This window comes from Orbicella faveolata, unplaced genomic scaffold (genome assembly GCF_042242905.1).
Source record: "Orbicella faveolata isolate gen_17 unplaced genomic scaffold, um_ofav_v1 contig_13, whole genome shotgun sequence".
Taxonomy (NCBI): Eukaryota; Metazoa; Cnidaria; class Anthozoa; order Scleractinia; family Merulinidae; genus Orbicella; species Orbicella faveolata.
In genome coordinates, this window is record NW_028301540.1 from 29,708,895 (window position 1) to 29,729,337 (window position 20,443).

The window sequence follows — 20,443 nt, forward strand, 5'->3', positions numbered from 1 at the left end:
AACTTTAACATTGATAAGTGGGAGAGGGGGGACAATTAAAAACCTCATGAGAGGCATAAGTATTTGTACTGTATTGTATTTTGTACTTTTATATTTCTTCACTTGACGATATATTTATTGAAAATAAGTGAAAGGAAAGTGGAATGGGAAATACTATAGAAAAGTCACACGGTATTTTTACAACCTTTCATTTTACTTTTGTCATCGGTTATAGAAAATTAGACAACACTAAATAAATGCAGTAGTGGAAAGTTTGCCAAGCTTTGCCTTGGAATGGGGATTATTTGATTAGACTAGGAATTTCGATTAGTACGACTACCAGAATTAGACATTCTCTGGAAAATTAGTAGAATTCTACTAGTATACTAATGCAAATGCTGTAATCTGATTGACTGAGCCATTGAACACTATCAGCCATTAGAGTGCAGTGACTGGAGGTCATCTAGGAAATGGCGACGTTTTTATCGATTTTCCAAAGTTTTGGAGGAAAATTTTGATGCAAATGGATAATTAAATTCCTGAGAAGTCTAAACGAAGGACATTTACGGTTTCTTGACTTTTAAAAAAGTTGAAATTATTGAAAAAACTGATGCTTGCGCGCACACAACTTCAATTTTAAAAGACAATTCAATCCGAGCGACCATTTTCAGGCGCAAAGTTTAATAATACGTCAAGAAAATAATTGGAAACCGTTATTTGAAGTAAATTTTAGTAAGAATACTACTAAAACAATTAGATTATTCGCTCTCGATTTCTATGAGGTGAAAGTTGATACAGCCTTCGGCCTCATCAACTATCACCTCATAGAAATCTCGAGCTCATAATCTAATTGTTAATTAGAAAATTATAGAACGATTAATACAACGTCGACGTATCATTTATCTTTTAAATCGGAGACACTTACTAAAGTACTTCTGTAGAGGGCGGACTTTGTGTTGCTTTGAGGCTGAGGATCGTCAAGGAAACCATAGCGCTGCTGTGAGATCTAAAATTCAACGACAGAGTATTGCCAAGTTACGTTTGGTATCATTGGAGGAAAGCCGTATTTATCAGCTATAATGGCACAAAAACAACTTCACTTGTTAGCTTATCTATTGAACCTTCTTTAAAATAACATATATAGCCTTTCAGCTATGTTAGGAACACCCTAGTACTCAAACATCCATCATTATCGCCCTCATCGGTATCATTACTTTTGTAAATATTATTATAACTAACTACTTATTAACCGAAAGTGAGGTCTTTACTGTAGAATCTCAAACCGAGACCTGGCCGTATTGACCAAGCGATAGCGTGGTCAATACAGCAAGGCCGAGGCTTCAGACTTTCCCTTAAGACCGACTGTTCGAGGCTGATAAGTTGTTTATTACATGGCTTTCTGCTTTGTGTTTGCAGGCCAGTAATTACAGGAGAATGATTCCGTAGATTTAGCCAACTAGAGCTCGCGTTATATCGACTGCAAACACAAGCCATATGATAAATTGACTGAACAGTATCTATTAATTGAAATATCTGAAGTTATCCAACAGACAACGCAGAAAAAAGTGCTGTATGTTACGCACACTGAGAACCAAGCCAGATCGGTGACAATATAAGCCCCGTGGTTTACTGAGCACTTAATGACTGGCCCCAAAGGAAACAGTGAGTTTTTTCTCCAAGAGACCCTCGTCCATTGAGATCGAGAGGAAACAAAACTCACTGTTTCCCGCGGGGCCAGTCATTAAGTTTTTTTATATACCTCCCAACTCAAAAACAGAGAGAAAAAAAAAGCGAAAAAAATCATTTGCTTGACGCCGGCTGGCACACAAGTTTGCCGCGGTTTCAAAGAGCACGACATGATCACGTTAGAGTCAAACATTTAAGTTGTTGTTTCCCATGACACGTGACACGTTATCTTCCAATCGGAAACGTATTTGAGTTGGGAGATATAACAAAATGTATTGACCCTCATAATCTTTGTCCTGATCAGACAGAAAGAGACTCGCAGTCTCACGTAACATGTTAAAGAACGTCTTATGAGAACACCACATACTTACCAATCCGGAGAGATCGGCCTGTGAGAACAAAAAAATTCAGAGCAAAGAACGTTAATGTTTCTAGCCTTGTTCTAGTAAAACGTTTAGTAAATGAAAGAATATTAAGAAGAAAGGCAGAATAAATCACTCCATCCTGGTCCCCAGAGTCACCTATCCCTCTTAGCCGGCGGGGCCTTGGTACGAGGAACAGGTGGCTCTTGCGACACACGATATGATTGGCTAGATTCTTGGACTAAGGTTTTCACTGCAGTTCTTTCCAGACAAGAAAGAAGATATGGACAAAGTCAGACTGACAAAGGAGGACCTACAAAAGGGAACACTTAGAGAAACGGATGGGCAAAAAAAATTAAGGGCTAGCACGCCGCGTTACGTAATGTCAGAATGACGTCAACTGAGATAACGCAAGGATCATAACTAAGAATAGAGGATTAGGACAAAAAAGGTTCACTAGCTAGGGAATCGAGTCATTACGTGTAAAAAAAAAAAAAAACCGTGGCATGAGATTACTGAACAATCTTGGCCTCCTCGAGGCATGGAAACCTACTCTAGCTCTTTTGACCGTGACAAACATCGTATTTTTTCCATGCATTTAAGGTGATATACCGCATTGATGTAATATTCCTGATGTGACTATTAAGTATGTATTCTCGCGAATTTTTTTTTCCATGACTTTTGACATTTCGCGTAGCTGCGGCTGTGCGCAGGAGAATTTTAAAGATCACTTCCGCTAAACTATCACCAACTCACCGGAGGTCCAGGGGGACCGGGCGGGCCTGAAGGTCCCTAAATGAAAGAAAGACACGTTTCATGAGCTGTTAAATTAAAGTCTGGGCACACTCGGGGAGATTTTACCAGTATCTGGGGGATTTTGTCAACTTGAGTATCACGAATGCGAGACAGGTGCGATCTAAGGTTTGAAGGCACACTTGGCCAACAAATAAAACATGAAAGAAGCCATAGACTTATGATTTAGAGAAATTTAAAGACAAAATAAGTTGGTCGAAAACGCTTATGCAAAATTACCTGAAGGCCGTCTCGCCCCTAAAGATAGGAAAGAAAAAGGTGAAAAGTAATAAGTGGTATCAACAGTTTAATAGTAGGGAAATTAACTCAACAGAATGATGCACAACATATATAAAGAGCTTCCGCAAAACTGCAGGTAGATTCAAGGGAAAAAGACTCATTAAAATATTTGGCCTTTGCATACTTTACCTGTGGTCCTGCTTCTCCCTTTAAAGAAATTGAGAAAAAAAAAGCGTTCGGTTAACATAGTGATCTTTAGTTCCGTTGACTCTGTACTTAGACAACATTCCTATCACTGCACACACATTTTCTAATCACTGCATGTCACAGCGTCACAGATTACGATGTGTATGACTTAAGGACGTTCGCTTCCATCGTTACTGCGTATCCTCTTTGCGCGCAAAATTGAGTTTTACGATAACTGCAGAAATTTTAGTGGCTCATTGGCTAATTTTCATTGTCAATAAGCGGACGGACGCATGAATTTATAATTTATGCGATGCGTCAACGAGCGAGTGTGGACAATTTGACAATTTGTTATTGTAAAACAAATTGACGTGAATTTTTCGTGAATGAATTTTGTCATAACATTGTCAAATAGCCGAGTGGATCTAGTTTAGTCAAGATTCATGGTCAAAATTCATGATCAATAACAGGACAGACGCATGAAAAACTGACGTAAATTTGTTAAGTCGCAACGTCACACACGTCATACAGCAAGGGCGCGCGCTACGGCAGAAATATAAGCAAGTATAGGGCTTGTCACCTGGTGCGCTAACTTTGCCTGCAATTTACTCTCTTGGTTGCTTAGTGACCCCCATTTTTCTTTCCGTAAATCTATTCCTTTCTCGATTTTATTTATTTTAATCAAAAAAAAAAAAAAAAACGGGAAAAATCTGTATGTAAGAAGTTACAAATATTTCGCTTTTTCTGCTCTTATGTGAGCGGAAGTTTTCTTCGAATGTGGAAGGGCAAGGCTTATATTAATTCTTTTTCCAGGCCTATCCTACCTCAAGGAACAACATGAGCTCCAAAAGTTTACTTAGTATACTTAGTTGTGTTGAATTGAGTAGGTATACCCTTCTAAATTTCTCTAATGTAGCTTTTTTAATGGCCAACAGTTGTAAGCTAACATTGCCTTAAAATCTCTAAAATCTCTAAAAACGGATGGTCCTAATTAACGCGCCTTATCTCGAAAACGAGCGCGGTGACACCCCATTTTGGGAGGGTTTTTTGGCAAAAGTTGATCTTTACCTTACTTCGTGGTAAGTTTTAAAAAAAATCTGTCCGTGGGAACATTTTGGGCGCGAATGTCCTTGACTTGCAAGTCTGACTTAATTAGCTCACTAATAAAACACACAAAAACTTTTCATACTTTGTCTCCAATGAGTCCTAATGAGCCAGACAGACCCTGAAAAGGTTTTAAAACATCAATACTTCATACAGCGTCTCTATTCATAGCCATATCCATAAAGTACATACAGTAAGTTGATAAACAAAGAAAAATAAAAGTAGTTTCACACAATCAAAGGAGTGCTCGATACAAATACATACAGAGCGAAACACAGATTGAGATAGAAACTATAGTTACTCGAGTTTGACGTTTAAAGCGATCATCAGACTGTGCCCTTAGCAGCGGTTGAAACAAAATTCAAACTGACTCATGGAAGGTACGCAGTGATCCTGTGTCTGATTGGCTGCATAGAACTTATTCTCGTGCCTGCATTTTGTTACAAGTTCAGATCTTTTGTTTAGAAGCGTAGATTTGTCGTAGATAGTAAGTTGATATGAAACTAAATATAGTGTTAGCCAAAATGCAGCAATAGTAACTGATTAAGCTTTGCTTTTCCTCACGACTGCTCAAGGGTTCAAGATCTAAAAGAGATAAACTTAAATTCAAGAGAAAATGATAATTTTTCAAACAACAGTCCTAAAGACAAAGTGAACAAAATAGTTTCGTTCGGCGACAGAAACAAAGTGAGAACAATTACTAAGCTAGATTTTTACACAAGCAACGAAAGTGCTGCCTAACAGTAGGTATTAAATTGGTTTCATCCGTAAACGTTAATTTCATCCGTAAAGTTAGATCTACACCGAGTGGAAACTGACTCTGGAACTGAAACGATTCAGCGATCCTTTTATCACTCGCATGTTTTTACACAGTCAGGTGGCATGTAACACACGGCTTTTACTCACAATAGCTCCCTGCCGTCCGGGAGTTCCCTGGCTTCCTCCTATGCCATCTGGACCCTAAGGATGCAAAGTGAAAAAGGTATCCTGTAAATGATATTCAGACCGGGAGTTTTTGGTACGTCGTGAAATGTATCCTGTGAGCCCAACAAAAAGACATGGCGATGTCATGTGACATTAGAATTACGTCATGATGACCGGGAAGCCGCTATCTAGGGGTTACAATTTTAAATTTCTCAATATTTAACATGGTGTCAAAAAGCCGCCAAACTGCAACTAAAGTAATCTGAGCTAATATAAAGATGTTTCAGAAACACTGAAAATGTGAAAATTTCTACAAGAAATAAAAACATTATTCCATTACACAAATTTGTTCCGCAAATTGTGGCTAAGTTTTTAATTGTGAAACGCGATTCCTAATTTGGCAATTTCAACTCGTCCTCTCCTTGATTTCTCGTAATCTGCTGACAAACAGTCGTTCAGAATTAAAAGAGGTTCCTGACGGCCCTGCGAGGAAGGTCTAGAATTCATCGCAACAAATACAAGGATGGCTGTACAAAAGCGAAAAGAAATGTCACATTCTGATTGGTTGTTTGTTTGTAAACTTAAGACTAAACCATGAACCCTGCTTGGCTATAACTATAGTTAGTCTGTATTGTTTTGAATCACCGAGACGTAAATTTTCTAACTATAGTTAGAGCGAACAGAGAGGCGGTCCATGAGTTTTTTTCCTTTTTATTGTAGTTCATTTTATCTAGAGAAATGAAAACTGAAACTTATCAAAACTCAAATGGAATTTGGAAACTTGATCCAACAAGTTTGAAGTTGCTTCCAGCAAGCTCTCGATCAATATTAGGACACTGAGTTTCCATCAAAAGAACATCCGGTTTGACACAACGCCCATAATAAAATTATCCACTAAAGAACAGGCCTAGGGTGCCATGACTAAATATATTTTGAAAGGGATCATTTGGCCTATATGGGAGATTTAATATCTTACCCATTATCCTATCTTGGTATTGAGAAAACGTTTAAAAATACTTTGTGAATAGGGTTCTTGAAAGGTACGTTTAACACAAACATTTCACCTGCTCTCCAAGTTGTCCCATTGGTCCCGGGAGACCGATTTCGCCTGGGGGGCCCTGCATGAAGTAGTGAAATGTCAGAAATAGCATGGATAAAGACTAAAGGAATAAGAGTGGGGTGAGTGACTCAGCTATTCTCTGTCCAGTCTTGGAGATGTTAAGTAATATATCAAATACGATAGACCGTGTTTGACCATATTTTCAAACACTCAGAAGAGAGTTGAAAATTCGACGCCTAGCGGTGTACTTTTGACGACCTTCGAGGTGTTTGGAAATGTGGTTAAACACTGTCTTGAATGTTTGTTATATCTTCTAAATCGAAACTAAAAATAAAGAGGAAACGGAGAAATAAAATCATAAAAATCCATGCTAATTAAGATCAGATATCCAAACACCGTCACGTTCATAATTTTCTTTGCTGAGACTTGATGAGTTGTTAATGAGTTTGAGGAAATCTGCAGGTCTGCAGTAGCTGTGATATCAGTGCATTCAACAGGACCGTTAGATGCACTATACTATACTACCTTGCTATAAGAATCAGTCTTATTGGCAGTAACCCAAGAACATTTACCCCTGTGCAAGTTTAGAACCTTGAGACTGTTGAATGAAGTTCCGACATGAGCGCATGTAGACTTCTAAAAGTTTCAAGTCAACCCTAAATGACAATCCACACGCGACAACAGAGCCACATCGATTAAGATAGTTTGACGAGTACAGAACTACTTAGGGTAGAAAAATACTGAATTTGAAGAACACAGTGCTACTTCGGGTAGAGAAATACTGAATTTGAAGATCACAGTGCTACTTTGAGTGGCAAAATACTGAATTTGAGGTATCTAAGGGGTAATAGAACTTATAAAGTATGACGTCACTTACCTGTGGACCATCAAATCCCATGGGGCCTTGCTCGCCTCTATCACCTCTGTCACCCTGTAAATGCAACGGATTTTAAGTCACGTGAAGGTCTAATGAACATGAAAATAAAGCGGAGTTCAGGGAAGTTTTGACTCTTCCGGGCAAAGTTTCAATGAATATAAAATCCGGTCGAGTTTAGAGCAAGTTTTGAACGCAGACTAAGGACATAAATAAGCTTGACATTAGCTTTTCGATACGATGTATTTAGTAAACCTCTACAAAACAACAACACGAACGAAACATTGAATTACGACGAACACTTTCTTTTATATTGCTTTTATGTTTGTACTTTAACTACACTTGCTACTTGCTGTACTTGCTTGCTATGGGGCAAGTAAGCTAAGGCCGAGGGTGTATAAGGGGTAACGTTGCCCGCGCACTGCCAGACGGGACGGGACGGGACGGGATGGGATGCCGTAAAGCAAGGGTTACTCCCTACGTTTTGTCAGTTTCCCCTGACAGTTTGTCGCAACAATGAATAATCAAATTATCTGGGCTCAAAAGAGACACTGAAAGTAAAGCACATGTTCCCGATTAGCATTGTAACCAGGACCCTCTTGATCAAGAATGTAACGCTGCGTTGGTAAGGAACCGTATTTTAGCGTTAGCTCGCTGATTGCTACGCGGCGTACCAAATACCAAGTGTATCGGTCACCAATCTGTAGTATTCACCATCGCGTACATCTCCACTTTGTAGTAAGACACCACCAGTCGCTCCTCGAAAGTAGTGATCTTCCGAAAGTGACGGCTCATAAACCATGAGAGAAGGAAGCTACTAGAAGAAAGAAGCTACTAAGAAGAAGGAAGCTACTAAAAGGTATTCCAGACTGACGTGGTGTTTGTTTCAATAACATGTTAAAAGTAAAATAATTTCTAAACAATTTTTGTGGCGATAAGAAATGGCTCAAGTCTCAAAGTAACGAGGGTCGTTACTTTCGGAAATATACAGTAGTATCACGTGACCTTTTCTCCCGATATTCCTTTCTCGCCAGCTTCTCCCTGTTCACCAGTCTCTCCCTGTAAAATAAAGAATTTCCGCGTCGTTACTCTCTTTTTTTGTTATTCTTATAACACCGTTTAGTTTTTCAGGCTGAAATATAGTATACAACAAAAATCCAATACTTTAAATCCTAAAATAATACAGAAGTAGAGAAGTTGTTTTTCGTGTTAAACTGATAGGATTGAAATATTCGATCTAATCGATCGCTTGTGGTTGGCATTTAATTTTTTCAAATACGTACCTTTGTCCCCTGTCGCCCAGGCAACCCTGTGTCACCCGTCGGTCCATCCAAACCCTTAAAAAGAAAGCAAGGATTGACAGAGCCAGTATAAGTAGCAGCATTTTATAACAAGGAGATGCATTTTTAACGCAGTACAGAGACAAGACACATCTGATTACACAGTAGCCTCGAAAAGTTTACGTAAAACACAAGATATGCTCAACAACAACAAGACAACAAGTGTGACAATAATCTAGTTACACAGCAACTGATAACACACTACATCCTTAACACTCACGTCACTTCCATAACTTCCCGCGGATCCTCGATACCCGGGGGATCCCGATATTCCTTTGGCTCCTGGTAGACCAGAGATACCTGCCATACCGGTTGACCCAGGAAGGCCCTGAAATAAATAAGATATCAGTTCAACGTTGGTTTCTAATCATGTAACAAGAAGACGTGGCAGAGCTCGAGTTAGATCGAACGCTGGCCAGTTTACCTTTTCGCCGCGTTTGCCGGTGGCTCCTTTGGGTCCTTTCTTTCCTGGGGAGCCCTAGAAAAGAAATTATCAACAACACAAGAATCACAGAACTGTGTATCAGTTTTTATTAGTACACCACTATATCCACCAAGGTTTATTTTCAAGTCCAACCGTTTTGTTTTGTACCTCATCCGCCTTGTCTCCGCGCTTTCCGTTCCTTCCAGGAGGTCCAATATTGCCCTAACAAATCAAAAAACGAAACTAAAATGCTTTTGTCATGTCGATAAAATAAAACGTAGTTTAAATAATCCAGACAATCGAACCTGTTTTCCCGAAGAGCCATCTTCACCGTCACTTCCTGGGTCTCCTCTTTCGCCCTTTTTAAAAACACATTTTACTATTATTATTAAACACTATTTTATAAATACGAAACAAAAGTTGCATTTCATTACGACAACACAAAGTTACATTTCCAATAATAATAGTACAAGAAATACACATAAAGAAAAACAGCAAACTGGTACAACCCATATCAGTAGTCGATATATGACAATACAGTACACTACAGAGCGCTCAAACTCAACAGGCAACAGTTTGCCAAACCTTTGATCCCTGATTCCCAATCTTTCCAGCTGATCCTCGGCCACCAATCAGTCCCTAAGAGGATAAAAAGTTTAAAGTTCATAACAATTATACGTCTTCATCTATTTACCCTAAAATTCCAAGGAATTCAGCCGCAAACCCTTTGCAAACGCGTTATTGATCTAGTGGTTTCTTCGTCTTACAGTTCCTAATTTCGTTTTTAATTTCATATTGGACCAATATCATGATGTAACTTCTCAGAAACTTTAATTAGTTTAGTTTTAATAACTTCGTTGACCATACGAAGTTAAAACATTCAAATTGAGAAATTCCATAATTTTGATAATCTAACTCCAGGGGTGTTGATTAATTTCCCTATAATTAAAGCAAGATATAATTCTGACACTAAAGCTAAGACTAAAACTTCTATTTTGTGTTACCCTCTATAAATAAAGTTGATTATTATTATTAATAATAATACAGCGGTACCGTAACGACAGATGGCAAGAAAACAAAGAAAGATAACTCACAATTGGTCCTTTATTGCCAGAGGGTCCAACTGAGCCGGGTACCCCCGCAGGGCCCTGTTGAAGTAAATATGGCACTTATGGTTCTCAACACGAACTGCATGATGACTTTCGTAGACGTTTTGGTTATCAACCTGACCGGGTAAACATAACAATAGTATTGCCATATTCCTACCTGGACACCGTTTTGTCCTGCCGAACCAGGGTTCCCAACTGAGCCAACAGAGCCCTAAAATTAAACCCAAACAATTTACGTTAAAAGATATAAAGAAACATCCGCCGATACAACTAAAAAACAGAAGAGACTTGTACTCTGGTGAACGTGTTAAATACAAAAAGACTTGCCGTCAGAAATATCATCATATTTGACGTAACATTTGAATTTGCAGGATATCCCGACGGAAGCATTGCCATACTGATCACGTGAACTAAACGTCGACGGCAGATTGTTCACTTGGCAAGGGAGGTTATTGCCGAGAGAAGAACTGTCACATGACAGGAGAGCTTATTGACGACAGGAGAAAAGTCACATGACAGGATAGTTTATTACCGACAGGACTGGCACGTGCACAGGAACTTACGGGAAATCCTGATTCACCTTTGGAACCTGGAGTACCAACATCACCGGCAGATCCCTGTCAATGTGACCAAATTCATTAATTAATTAATTAATTATATATAAGTACGTAAGCAATAAGATAAAGGAAAATAAGTAATTATATAATCAATCAGTACTAAAACTCTAATACCATATAATTAATAGGGGGGCATCATCGGAAGATGTTATATATCGTACTTTGATAGTTAACATAGTTAACATTCCGTGCGGGCAGTGAAATGGAGGTTGGCTGGCTTAATTTCCAGAAACATATTAGGGGTTATAACTGGGATTGTAAAGATAGATGTGACTTTTTGTACTCGTACTCGTTCGATAACAAGCAATAAGTCTGCTTACCCTATTACCTCAAGTCCATTTTTTTCACTCGTTCAATCTCAAACGATAAAACACGTCGTTTACCTTCAACCCATTTTGTCCCGGCACGCCAGAAATTCCTTTAGATCCAGGATCGCCCTGAAATAGAAAATACTTTTGAAGGTAAAGGCCATAAAAGAATCTATTAAGAAAATCAAGGGTGAATATCGTGATATATCTTCCATGGTTATCACCATTAACATATCCACGTCGTCAGATATTTTAACACATCTTAGAAATTCTCGCCCTTCAGGTTCCTGACATATCGGTATTTTGAGTTACGTACAAAATTACCTTTACATTGAAGGAAAACTGGAAATAGTTGTTTACTACGATAGAAAAACACCAAAGAGATAATAATAAACCATAAAGGAACAAGGATGGTTAAGGATGGAGAAGATTGACACGGATTACAAACGACGAACTTGAAAATTTAAGCAACCCTTTTAACCTTCAGAAGTAAGAAACCATGATCAACGTCTCTTGTCACAAGTTAGAACGCAACCGCGCAACCGCGTACTGTCTGAACTGATATAAGTCTTATCCAAGCTCTCCAAAGGTTCTTACCAATTGTCCAGTCTCTCCCGGAATCCCCTTAGCTCCAGGGAGTCCTGACACGCCCTGTTGAAAGAAAAGAAAGGAACACATAAAGCAAATTTTAGGATTGACTTTCAGTGCCATATGACATCAGACATGAAGGCATTTCAGGCCACATTTTGATACTTCCTGAACCTGTAAAGCATATCCAAGCCGCCATATACGGTAGATCAAGGTCAAGATATGTCGGATCTGAGCGCTAGTACAACAGCCTTGTTGACGAGAAGTAGCATTTTGACTAAGGAGGTTCAGTTAATTGAGCACATACAAGTATTTACCGAACCTGTCCATCATAGCTGCCAGCTGCTACCAAACATATTTTGTTCGTGTACAATGTTATTTCAGAATTTGCGCAAGATATGTCGAGCTATGCTAGTCGTTTGATTTGGCTATTCTATCGAGTAACTCGCCAAATAAATATAACAATAAAAAAGAATAAATATTTTCTGAGCTTTAATACAAGCGAGGGAGAACGTGAAGCCGTTTGCCATAGATTTAAGAGGTGTTAGGCGTTCCTGGAAACTTAATCTTATATTTCTTTATTTTGTTGTCATTACAAACCTCTTGACCTCTACTACCAGTTTCTCCCTTTCCACCAGTTGGTCCTGCACTTCCCTGACAAAACAAAAACACAATAAAACCACTGTAATTAATTATTAACATTATTACATTTGTACCTTGTTTAATAATTAGTACACTAGTACTAGTGCATTTCAGATTTGAATTGCTCTATATGACGTTACGAATATGTTTCTGGTTACTGACATTATAAATTCTTTCGCACAATTCAGTTATTTTAGAACTGTGTTCACGTAAGGAGTTGTGTCAAGTAAGCAAAGAAATAATTGTAACCTGTTCTCCTGGTTCTCCTCCTTCACCCAAAGTTCCATCTTCTCCACTTGGACCCTGAATTTCAGTCACAGTGATAAAAAGTATTGGCACACAAATACAGGTCTTCTTTGAGGTTTGAAGTACAAGAAGTACAAGGAGGAAAGGTGGGGACTCTCTGAACAACACTCACTTTAATCTAAACGAGGTGCACGTTGTTTTCAAATCCAGCTTTCAAAATATCAGTTTTGGTTATTACTTACAAACAGCACAGTGGATCGAAGTCAAAGATTAAACAATAAACAAGAAGGTTTTCTTACTTTGACTCCTTGAAGTCCTATTGGTCCCTGCAATCCTATCACTCCCGTGGGACCCTGGGTAATAAGTACAAACGACAGCTACTTTCTCCTTACAACTCTATGCATTTCCAAGGAGACAGGAAATGAAATTACAACAACAACTTGATTAACTTGTCTAGGTAAAATAGCTGAGGGTGAAACCCTATACTAATTGGGGACATCTAGAAAAGGAACTATTTACTGCATTAAAGTTAGAATTAAGGATCTATTAAAGAACATCATCACTTAAACGGCACTGACATGAAGTCAGCTTAAGGAGATAATCGAGAGAGAAGCTGCAGAGAGAATTGAGAACAAAGCCAGTAAAGTCGTGTGATTTAAATCAACAGAGTTGGTTTGGATAAATAGCCAGCAACCAGCTGTGAGAATGCTGTTAGCATTCACCTCAGTGAATCATTCTCTCTCACCGTTTGACCTCCGTAGCCTGTACGACCTTTTATTCCTGTATCTCCTTTTTCTCCCTAAAACGGAGAGGCACGGTTAATAAGTATGGGTAATCAAATGGTGACGAGTGAAATAAGCAAAGAATTTCACGTGCGTCTTGTCAAAATTCTAATAATTTCCCGAACCTTCAGGTGAGGGAAATTAGAATTAGAATTTTGACAAAACGTAAGCGAAATTATTTTCTAATTTTATGAGCATACCATTTGATTACCTTTTAATATCGTGGTTGACAAATTACGGTTACAGTTGTGGGCTTTTGACTTGTTTATTTTATTGAGAAAGCTCGTACCAAACGTTGCCAAGGCAATATTGTAATTTCATATGTGATATGAAATTCCGGGCCAAAATTAAAGAGTAAATTGCTCGAAATCCTAAAGTTGTCTAAAAGGTGCCGAGCATCTTAGGGAGAGCGTTATATACGAAGGTACGGACGGAAAAGCCAACATTTCAGAGCAGGACTGTAGGTTTACAATGTTTTGTAAGGTATGGAGTTCTACTCGCGCGTGCTCAAGACTCGGCTGTGTTATATCATCAGTTCGTGTTGACTCATTTCCAGTTTCTCCCGATAATAGAAATGTACAATCATGGTGAGAGGCGCGATGGCCTCATGGTTGGTGCACTCGTCTCCAGATCGAGTGGTCCGGTTTCGAGCCCAGCCAGGGGACATTGTGTCGTGTTCTTGGGCAAGGCACTTCAATCTCACAGTGCTTGTCTCCACCCAGGTGTACAAATGGATACCAGCGAATTTAATGCTGGGGGCAACCCTGCAATAGACTAGCATCCATTTAGGGGGAGTAGAAATACTCCTAGTCGCTTTATGCTACGGAAACCGGGATAAGCTCCAGCCTGATGAGCCACTTGGCCTATGCAGACTTAACCTTACCTACCTACAATCATTGACATACAAATTTACACATGGTGTTGAATATCTGGTCGTACCGTCTTTCCTTGAGTTCCGTGCAATCCCGCTAAACCATTATCACCTGGCTGTCCCTGAAAGCATAACAGCACCATGAACATAACTTAACACAAGAAAGCATCCTCAGCTGTTAAGGGACTGCAAGAAGGAGTTTCTATTTGCAAGGGGGGGGGGGGGACTGAAACATTCTACGTCTGTAAGTTCCCTGCCTTCTCTTTACATATAGGAACGTTTTTAACGATCTCGAGTACCGACTGCTTACATATACAACTGCACTTATTGGGTTTTTGTATCGTAATTTTCGATTTAGCTTTGTGTTTAGTTAAGATTTCTGTATAGGGTTAGGCCAAACGTCGGACTATACATGAGACGAACTAAACTAAGTGAATTAAGTTCCTCATAAGTTTGACGTTTGACTGAGTTAATCCGAACACGTTTCATCCGTTTGCTTCGGACGGATAGAACTTGTTGGTCGATCTAAATTTAATTAAGTTCGACGTTTGACCCAACGGTCGAGCTTTACCCGTTTCGATCGACTCAAATTGCAGTTTAGTTCGTGTTATGTGAAGTTTGACGTTTGACCTGAGCCCTAAACCCAGCTGTTTAGTACTTTTTATCTTAGCATATTTATTTTACACGAACCACTGAAAACAATACTTGTGAAGTGGGCACCCTGTTTAAATATCTTTATCAAGTTCATCCGAAAGAACATAGTCAAGCACATTAATAAATAAGAGGTTACCCTGTTTCCTTGGTCACCGGTTTCCCCTTGCTTTCCATTTTCACCTCTTGCTCCCTAAAATTAACAACTTAAACATGTTAATAACAATGGAAGAAAATTAAAGTAGAGCGGTATATTGACAGTAGAAAGTAATCAAGTTAAGACCAAGTGTGACCTGCCGTAAGGGGGTAGAGTGGGTTCGTGTTCTCTCGGCTTTATGCTTTCTTTGTAAACCCGCTCTAACAAGGAATAATACCTTTTCTCAATTTTTTTTTTGCAGGTCAGTCTTTACAAACGTGGACGAATTTTAAATTAGGTATTGGTATTACCAACCTTAACTTATCTTGTTACTCAGACTGTAGATTATAACTAACAATTCGTTTAGAGCTTTCTGAGTTTCAGTCTAACATCTTAATTAAATGAATATATTATTTGTACTTCTACTTTAAAACGGCTAAAGTACACTCTGACCTTCTGTCCTCTAGTTCCTGGTTGGCCTGGCCTGCCAGCGGAACCCACAAGTCCCTGGAACGAGTACAACAGTAACAACTTATCATGAAACTACTCCGAACATAACACAGACATGCCAAGCTTTGTTTCAACAAACGTCAGAGATGAGTGGCCCTTAACACCCGTTTAACTCCTCCGTAAAAAAAAACTAAATTAAGCGAGGTAGTGTTGGCAAATATAGATAGATAAATAGCTTTATGGTGTTACGAGATAAGATAAGGTAAAGCCTTCTAAGTGCTTCCAGCTTTTAGTGGCAGCGAATAACGGAAAAACACAATTAATGATTCGGAAAAAAAGACATTACCATTTCTCCTTTCCCTCCACGCTCTCCCAGCTGTCCCGCGGCTCCTATAGCACCCTGAGAGTAATACATAAATAATTAAATAGTTCGGGACGACGGGCAATTTCCTGTATGAGACGAACCTTGAGGGAATCATGGTACTTGTTTTCATCATCTTGGAATGGATAATTGTTTTAATGACTACAACTACCGTGATTCTCCTGCAGGCACGTCTCACGAGGGAATTGCCCATTAGATATTTTCTGGAAAGTTTTTAAAACTTCCAAGTGACCTTGCAAGACATCATAGTATTAGCAATATTGGCGTTACAGAGATGAACATATGTCGTCGGTTATGCCGAAGTAAAATAAATGAAACAACAAATGCAAATCTTTTCTCACCCTTGGACCTTGTCCTCCGTCCTGACCTATTAATCCCACAGGTCCAGGCGGTCCCTACAAACAATAAGAGAGAAATGACATGACATGACTGACTGGCTGACTGGCTGGCTGACAGAATGACAGACTGACAGACTGACTGACTGACTGACTGTCTGACTGACTGACTGACTGACTGACTGACTAACTAACAAGATTACGACAACAACAACAACAACAACAACAATCTTTATTTCGTGCCCAAAAAATTTTACAATAAAAATAAATACATGCAATGTGAAAAAATAACAATGAAAAACAGAGCACAGCCACTTAGAAATAGCTAAGGCTAATCGAGCTAAGTGGCTGACATACATACATGTTTTCTCGAGGCTTGCGGTGAATATCTCAGGCGTATCTTGACTTTTCGTCGAATACATACTTGCTACTCGTGTTAATACCATATCATGCCATAGAAAACTTCATACAGCCAATCAGAATACAGGAAAGCCGTTGTATACTCGACGGTACTACATCCAGCCTTCCCATCATGTACCACGCATATGTCGCATTGATTGTGTTCGCCACTGTATTTTCTATGGCATGATATAAAATAGTTATACAACGCTCTCTTGTGGTATACCATGGAATATCCCACTTGCCACTTGTATTTTCTTGGTATACAAAGTCGCGCTAAGGCTCGTGCGTACACCGAGAAACTACAAGTGAATCGTGTGATATTCCATAACTAGTCAGATTTATACATGAAAATTAAGTTACTCTCGAATGGTATTTCACCGTATGCCACTTGAAACCATTTTGTAACTAGGATATATTTCGTGTATACATCAAGTCTTACCATATTTCCTGGTCTTCCGATGTTTCCTTGAGCACCCTGTGGACCAACGTCACCCTGAAGAAGTTTAAAGATCATGAATATCAGCATTAAAGAATCAACAATCACATTACCTTATTATTACGTAATAACCTCGCCCTAAATAACTGATTCCGGGGGGAAAATATTTTGGCAGTTCAATTGAAAAGTAAAAATATTACTACATGTTTTTCCGGCGCCTAAGAGCGATTTCATCCAGAAATGATAAAATTTAACAATCCCAATTCCAAGGCTGTGGTAATAAGGATTACATTAGCATGTTACTCCCTGGGGGACTCCCATATAAAAAAGACGGGGGTGCTCGTCAGAAATTTTACAAAGAACCCCTAAGAGGTACCAAGATCCTGTTTTGTGGGGGGGGGGGGGGGGATGGTTCCAACTTTTTTTCCCCCTAATAGGTACCCATTCTAAAACATCACATTACCTCCTGTCAGACGTTTTTCGGCTCAGCAGTGCTTAACAGATACCTCAGAAGCTCTCGCTATGGACCTTTCAGGCTGAACACCCTAAGAGGCTAAAAGGTATGACGAGTACCCCAGTTCTTTTTATATGGGAGTTCCCCCGGGATGTTACTAGGACTTCCTGTGGCTCTGCCAGAGTATTTTTGCACTATTTTGCAATCCAACAAAGACTGCGATAACGTATATCGTTCGCTGGCTTGACTGCGCCCAGAATTTCCCCTACTACAAACAAATCTAGAAGATCTCTATTCAACTGTGCTAAACCTAAAGAGCTTTACGTACCCTTTCACCTGCCGCGCCGTTTTTACCAGGAAGACCAGCATTTCCCTGTAAGGTAATCGATACGATATTTAAGCTGGTTTTGTTTCTCAGTGCATTTGATTGGGTCGTGACTCATGTAACAGCCTCGCATTTTTCCACTAGACGAAGGTAAACTGATCCACATCAAATCAGCTTACAAATTGGATACATGGGGCAACCTTTCAATTTCATCATCATAGTTATCGTCTGATCATGGTATGTGGAACAGGGATGGCGCGGTGGTGAGAGCGCTCGCCTCCCACCAATGTGGTCCGGGTTCGATTCCGGCCCAGTGCCAAATGTAGGTTGAGTCTGTTGTTGTTTCTCGCCTTGCTCTGAGAGTTTTTCTCCGGGTTCTCTGGTTTTCCTCGCTTCACGAAAAACAAAAATTTACAAATTCCAATTCGACCAGAATATAAGACCCGCATGAAAACCAGCTCAGGCTGATCTGGCTTCCTCTCTAAATATTGTAATTTTTTTTATTACTTTTATGGCAAAAATAACAATAACAATTTGCATTCTTAAGCCTGGAAGTGGTAGATTAAGACAAGCATTTTACATTTCTTCTTTTGCGAAATAAGTTAGCCATATTTCATTCTCCAAAGTAAAAGCCCTACCTCTTTTCCAGGAATACCATATTCACCTCGATCGCCCTTTAAACCCTGAAAGAGAATTAAATAGCTCGCACATTTGTAAAGAGCTCATGTGGTTTAGAAACCAGTACTACATATACTAAACAATCCATAATTTTTGACTACTTACTATTTTGCCCTGTTCACCTCGTTCTCCTATATCTCCAACAGAACCTATTTCGCCCTTTCAAGTGGATAAAAGTACAATACACGGCTCAGAAAACAAGTATGTAAATACACAAGAACTTTATGTAGGAGTTAACCTGATCGTGAAATTATATGTGATAGTGTTTTATCACATTTCCAAGCCCAAGAAGAGAGTTGAAAATACGACTCGCAGCGCAGCATATTCTGATGAACTTCGAACCCGGGGGCCCCCCATAATAAAGGACGGGGATGCTCGTCGTCTCGTCGTACCTTTTAGGGGTTAAAAAAGTGTTTTTGGTACCTCCTGGGGTGTTCAGTCTCAAAAGGTCCACACCGGAGCTTTTCAGTACCTTTTAGGGTATTGTGTTATGTTGTGTTATGACAGGAGGTAGTGTGTTGTTTTAGAATCGGTACCTCTTAGGGGTGATAAAAAAAATTCAAGCCACGCCCACAAACCATTATCTTGGTACATCTTAGGGGTTATTTTTAAAATGTACGACGAGCGTCCCCGTTCTATTTATATAGTGACTGTTAAAGAAACTGGATGAAGTATTTGTTTTAATTTAGGTCAACATTTCTTACCACATCTCCAGTGAGCCCTTGTTCTCCGTTTTCACCACCAGGTCCCGCGCGTCCCTAAAGTGTAAGACTGTTATTGTTATCCCTATCAGTTGTCACCAGTCTATCTCACCCTTAACATAATTAAATGTAGCAGAAAAACTCTTCTAAGATTATAAGACATTGGTCGTGACTAATACTTTCAATACAACACAAGAAGCTTCAAACTATATACAATTATCCTCCACCGTTCTTCCTGGATATAAATACCGTTTTGCAATGTAAGAACTCGCCCCGACCAAACGATCACAACTTTTCACAACAACATATCCCAACATCGTTGGCTTAGCATTTTCAATCTCCGGCCAAACGATCGCAACATGTCAACGCAACATATCGCAACATTGTTGGGCGCAACATGTTGCGTGCGTTTGGCCACCGTGTTGCGATGTGTTGCGACATGTTTGGTGTTGTTGGCTCAAGTTTGAAAATGGTCAAATTTGAGCCAACAACACCCACCATGTCTCAACACATCGCAACACGGTGCAACATGTTGCGCCCAACAATGTTACGATATGTTGCGTTGACATGTTGCGATTGTTTGGCCGGGGTTTAAGTCTACTGGTAATTAGCTTAACTTTGTCTATTTCTATTATTTTGTGTTTTTGTCTATGTTTGTTTGTTTGTTTGTTTGTGCACCCTGACCTAAACATGTAAATATCTTTTCTTTTAACTGACTACTTGGCATTTTTACCTCTTACGTCATTTCGGGTAGCCAGCACCCCTATCACTTTTGTGTTTACTCTAGCAAAACATTGTAATTTCTAACTCTGGGGTAAAATAATGTTTTTGTTGTAGTTGCTCTTATTTGTTTGTTTGCTGCTAGAAGTCTACAATGTGCTTCAACTTGTAATTCTTCCATACCACAGGTCCGACGTTTCCTGGTTTTCCAGCTTCGCCTAGTGGCCCTCTGTTTCCCTGAACAGAGAATATTCATTTACAGTTTCACACTAACATCTGTACGAGTGCGATATAACGAGCTCGTGATCAGGTAGTGTCCAGATATTAAGACGTTTCTGTATATTTTGACTGAACGTTTTTCATGTTATTGGTGTTGTATTTTTCTAGAAGCAAGGATCGCCAAACTTCCGTCCAGTCAGAGTAGATCTCACTAGTTCGCATGCTTCCTTTTCATCCCACACATCTTATACGTCCCGTGAGGGGCTCCCGTATAAAAGTACGGGGGTACTCGTAGTATCTTTTAGGACTTGAAAAAGCGGCTTTGGTAGCTCTTAGGGTTTTCAGCATCCAAAGGTCCACAGCAGGAGCTTTCTGGGTACCTTTTAGGGTATTGAGTCGAATAAAATATGACAGGAGATT

At 39.4% G+C, this 20,443-nt stretch overlaps 1 protein-coding gene across 2 annotated transcripts in view; it reads right to left on the reverse strand.

The window, feature by feature from the left end:
* LOC110055042 (uncharacterized) overlaps nucleotides 1-20,443 on the reverse strand; it is a 59,349-nt gene that overhangs the window by 18,876 nt on the left and 20,030 nt on the right. For both annotated transcript variants that reach the window (XM_089285347.1, XM_089285348.1), the window contains 36 exons: nucleotides 19,988-20,041; nucleotides 19,088-19,141; nucleotides 18,489-18,542; nucleotides 18,344-18,388; nucleotides 17,709-17,753; nucleotides 16,930-16,983; nucleotides 16,095-16,148; nucleotides 15,718-15,771; nucleotides 15,375-15,428; nucleotides 14,925-14,978; nucleotides 14,203-14,256; nucleotides 13,227-13,280; nucleotides 12,781-12,834; nucleotides 12,485-12,538; nucleotides 12,194-12,247; nucleotides 11,603-11,656; nucleotides 11,081-11,134; nucleotides 10,644-10,697; nucleotides 10,238-10,291; nucleotides 10,066-10,119; nucleotides 9,557-9,610; nucleotides 9,277-9,330; nucleotides 9,140-9,193; nucleotides 8,972-9,025; nucleotides 8,768-8,875; nucleotides 8,491-8,544; nucleotides 8,213-8,266; nucleotides 7,211-7,264; nucleotides 6,338-6,391; nucleotides 5,256-5,309; nucleotides 4,435-4,470; nucleotides 3,249-3,266; nucleotides 3,060-3,077; nucleotides 2,784-2,819; nucleotides 2,037-2,054; nucleotides 905-985 (listed from right to left, as the gene is read on the reverse strand). In XM_089285347.1, coding sequence (XP_089141473.1) covers nucleotides 905-985; nucleotides 2,037-2,054; nucleotides 2,784-2,819; nucleotides 3,060-3,077; nucleotides 3,249-3,266; nucleotides 4,435-4,470; nucleotides 5,256-5,309; nucleotides 6,338-6,391; nucleotides 7,211-7,264; nucleotides 8,213-8,266; nucleotides 8,491-8,544; nucleotides 8,768-8,875; nucleotides 8,972-9,025; nucleotides 9,140-9,193; nucleotides 9,277-9,330; nucleotides 9,557-9,610; nucleotides 10,066-10,119; nucleotides 10,238-10,291; nucleotides 10,644-10,697; nucleotides 11,081-11,134; nucleotides 11,603-11,656; nucleotides 12,194-12,247; nucleotides 12,485-12,538; nucleotides 12,781-12,834; nucleotides 13,227-13,280; nucleotides 14,203-14,256; nucleotides 14,925-14,978; nucleotides 15,375-15,428; nucleotides 15,718-15,771; nucleotides 16,095-16,148; nucleotides 16,930-16,983; nucleotides 17,709-17,753; nucleotides 18,344-18,388; nucleotides 18,489-18,542; nucleotides 19,088-19,141; nucleotides 19,988-20,041 — 1,863 coding nt within the window. The remainder of the gene's footprint in view (nucleotides 1-904; nucleotides 986-2,036; nucleotides 2,055-2,783; nucleotides 2,820-3,059; nucleotides 3,078-3,248; nucleotides 3,267-4,434; nucleotides 4,471-5,255; nucleotides 5,310-6,337; nucleotides 6,392-7,210; nucleotides 7,265-8,212; nucleotides 8,267-8,490; nucleotides 8,545-8,767; nucleotides 8,876-8,971; nucleotides 9,026-9,139; nucleotides 9,194-9,276; nucleotides 9,331-9,556; nucleotides 9,611-10,065; nucleotides 10,120-10,237; nucleotides 10,292-10,643; nucleotides 10,698-11,080; nucleotides 11,135-11,602; nucleotides 11,657-12,193; nucleotides 12,248-12,484; nucleotides 12,539-12,780; nucleotides 12,835-13,226; nucleotides 13,281-14,202; nucleotides 14,257-14,924; nucleotides 14,979-15,374; nucleotides 15,429-15,717; nucleotides 15,772-16,094; nucleotides 16,149-16,929; nucleotides 16,984-17,708; nucleotides 17,754-18,343; nucleotides 18,389-18,488; nucleotides 18,543-19,087; nucleotides 19,142-19,987; nucleotides 20,042-20,443) is intronic.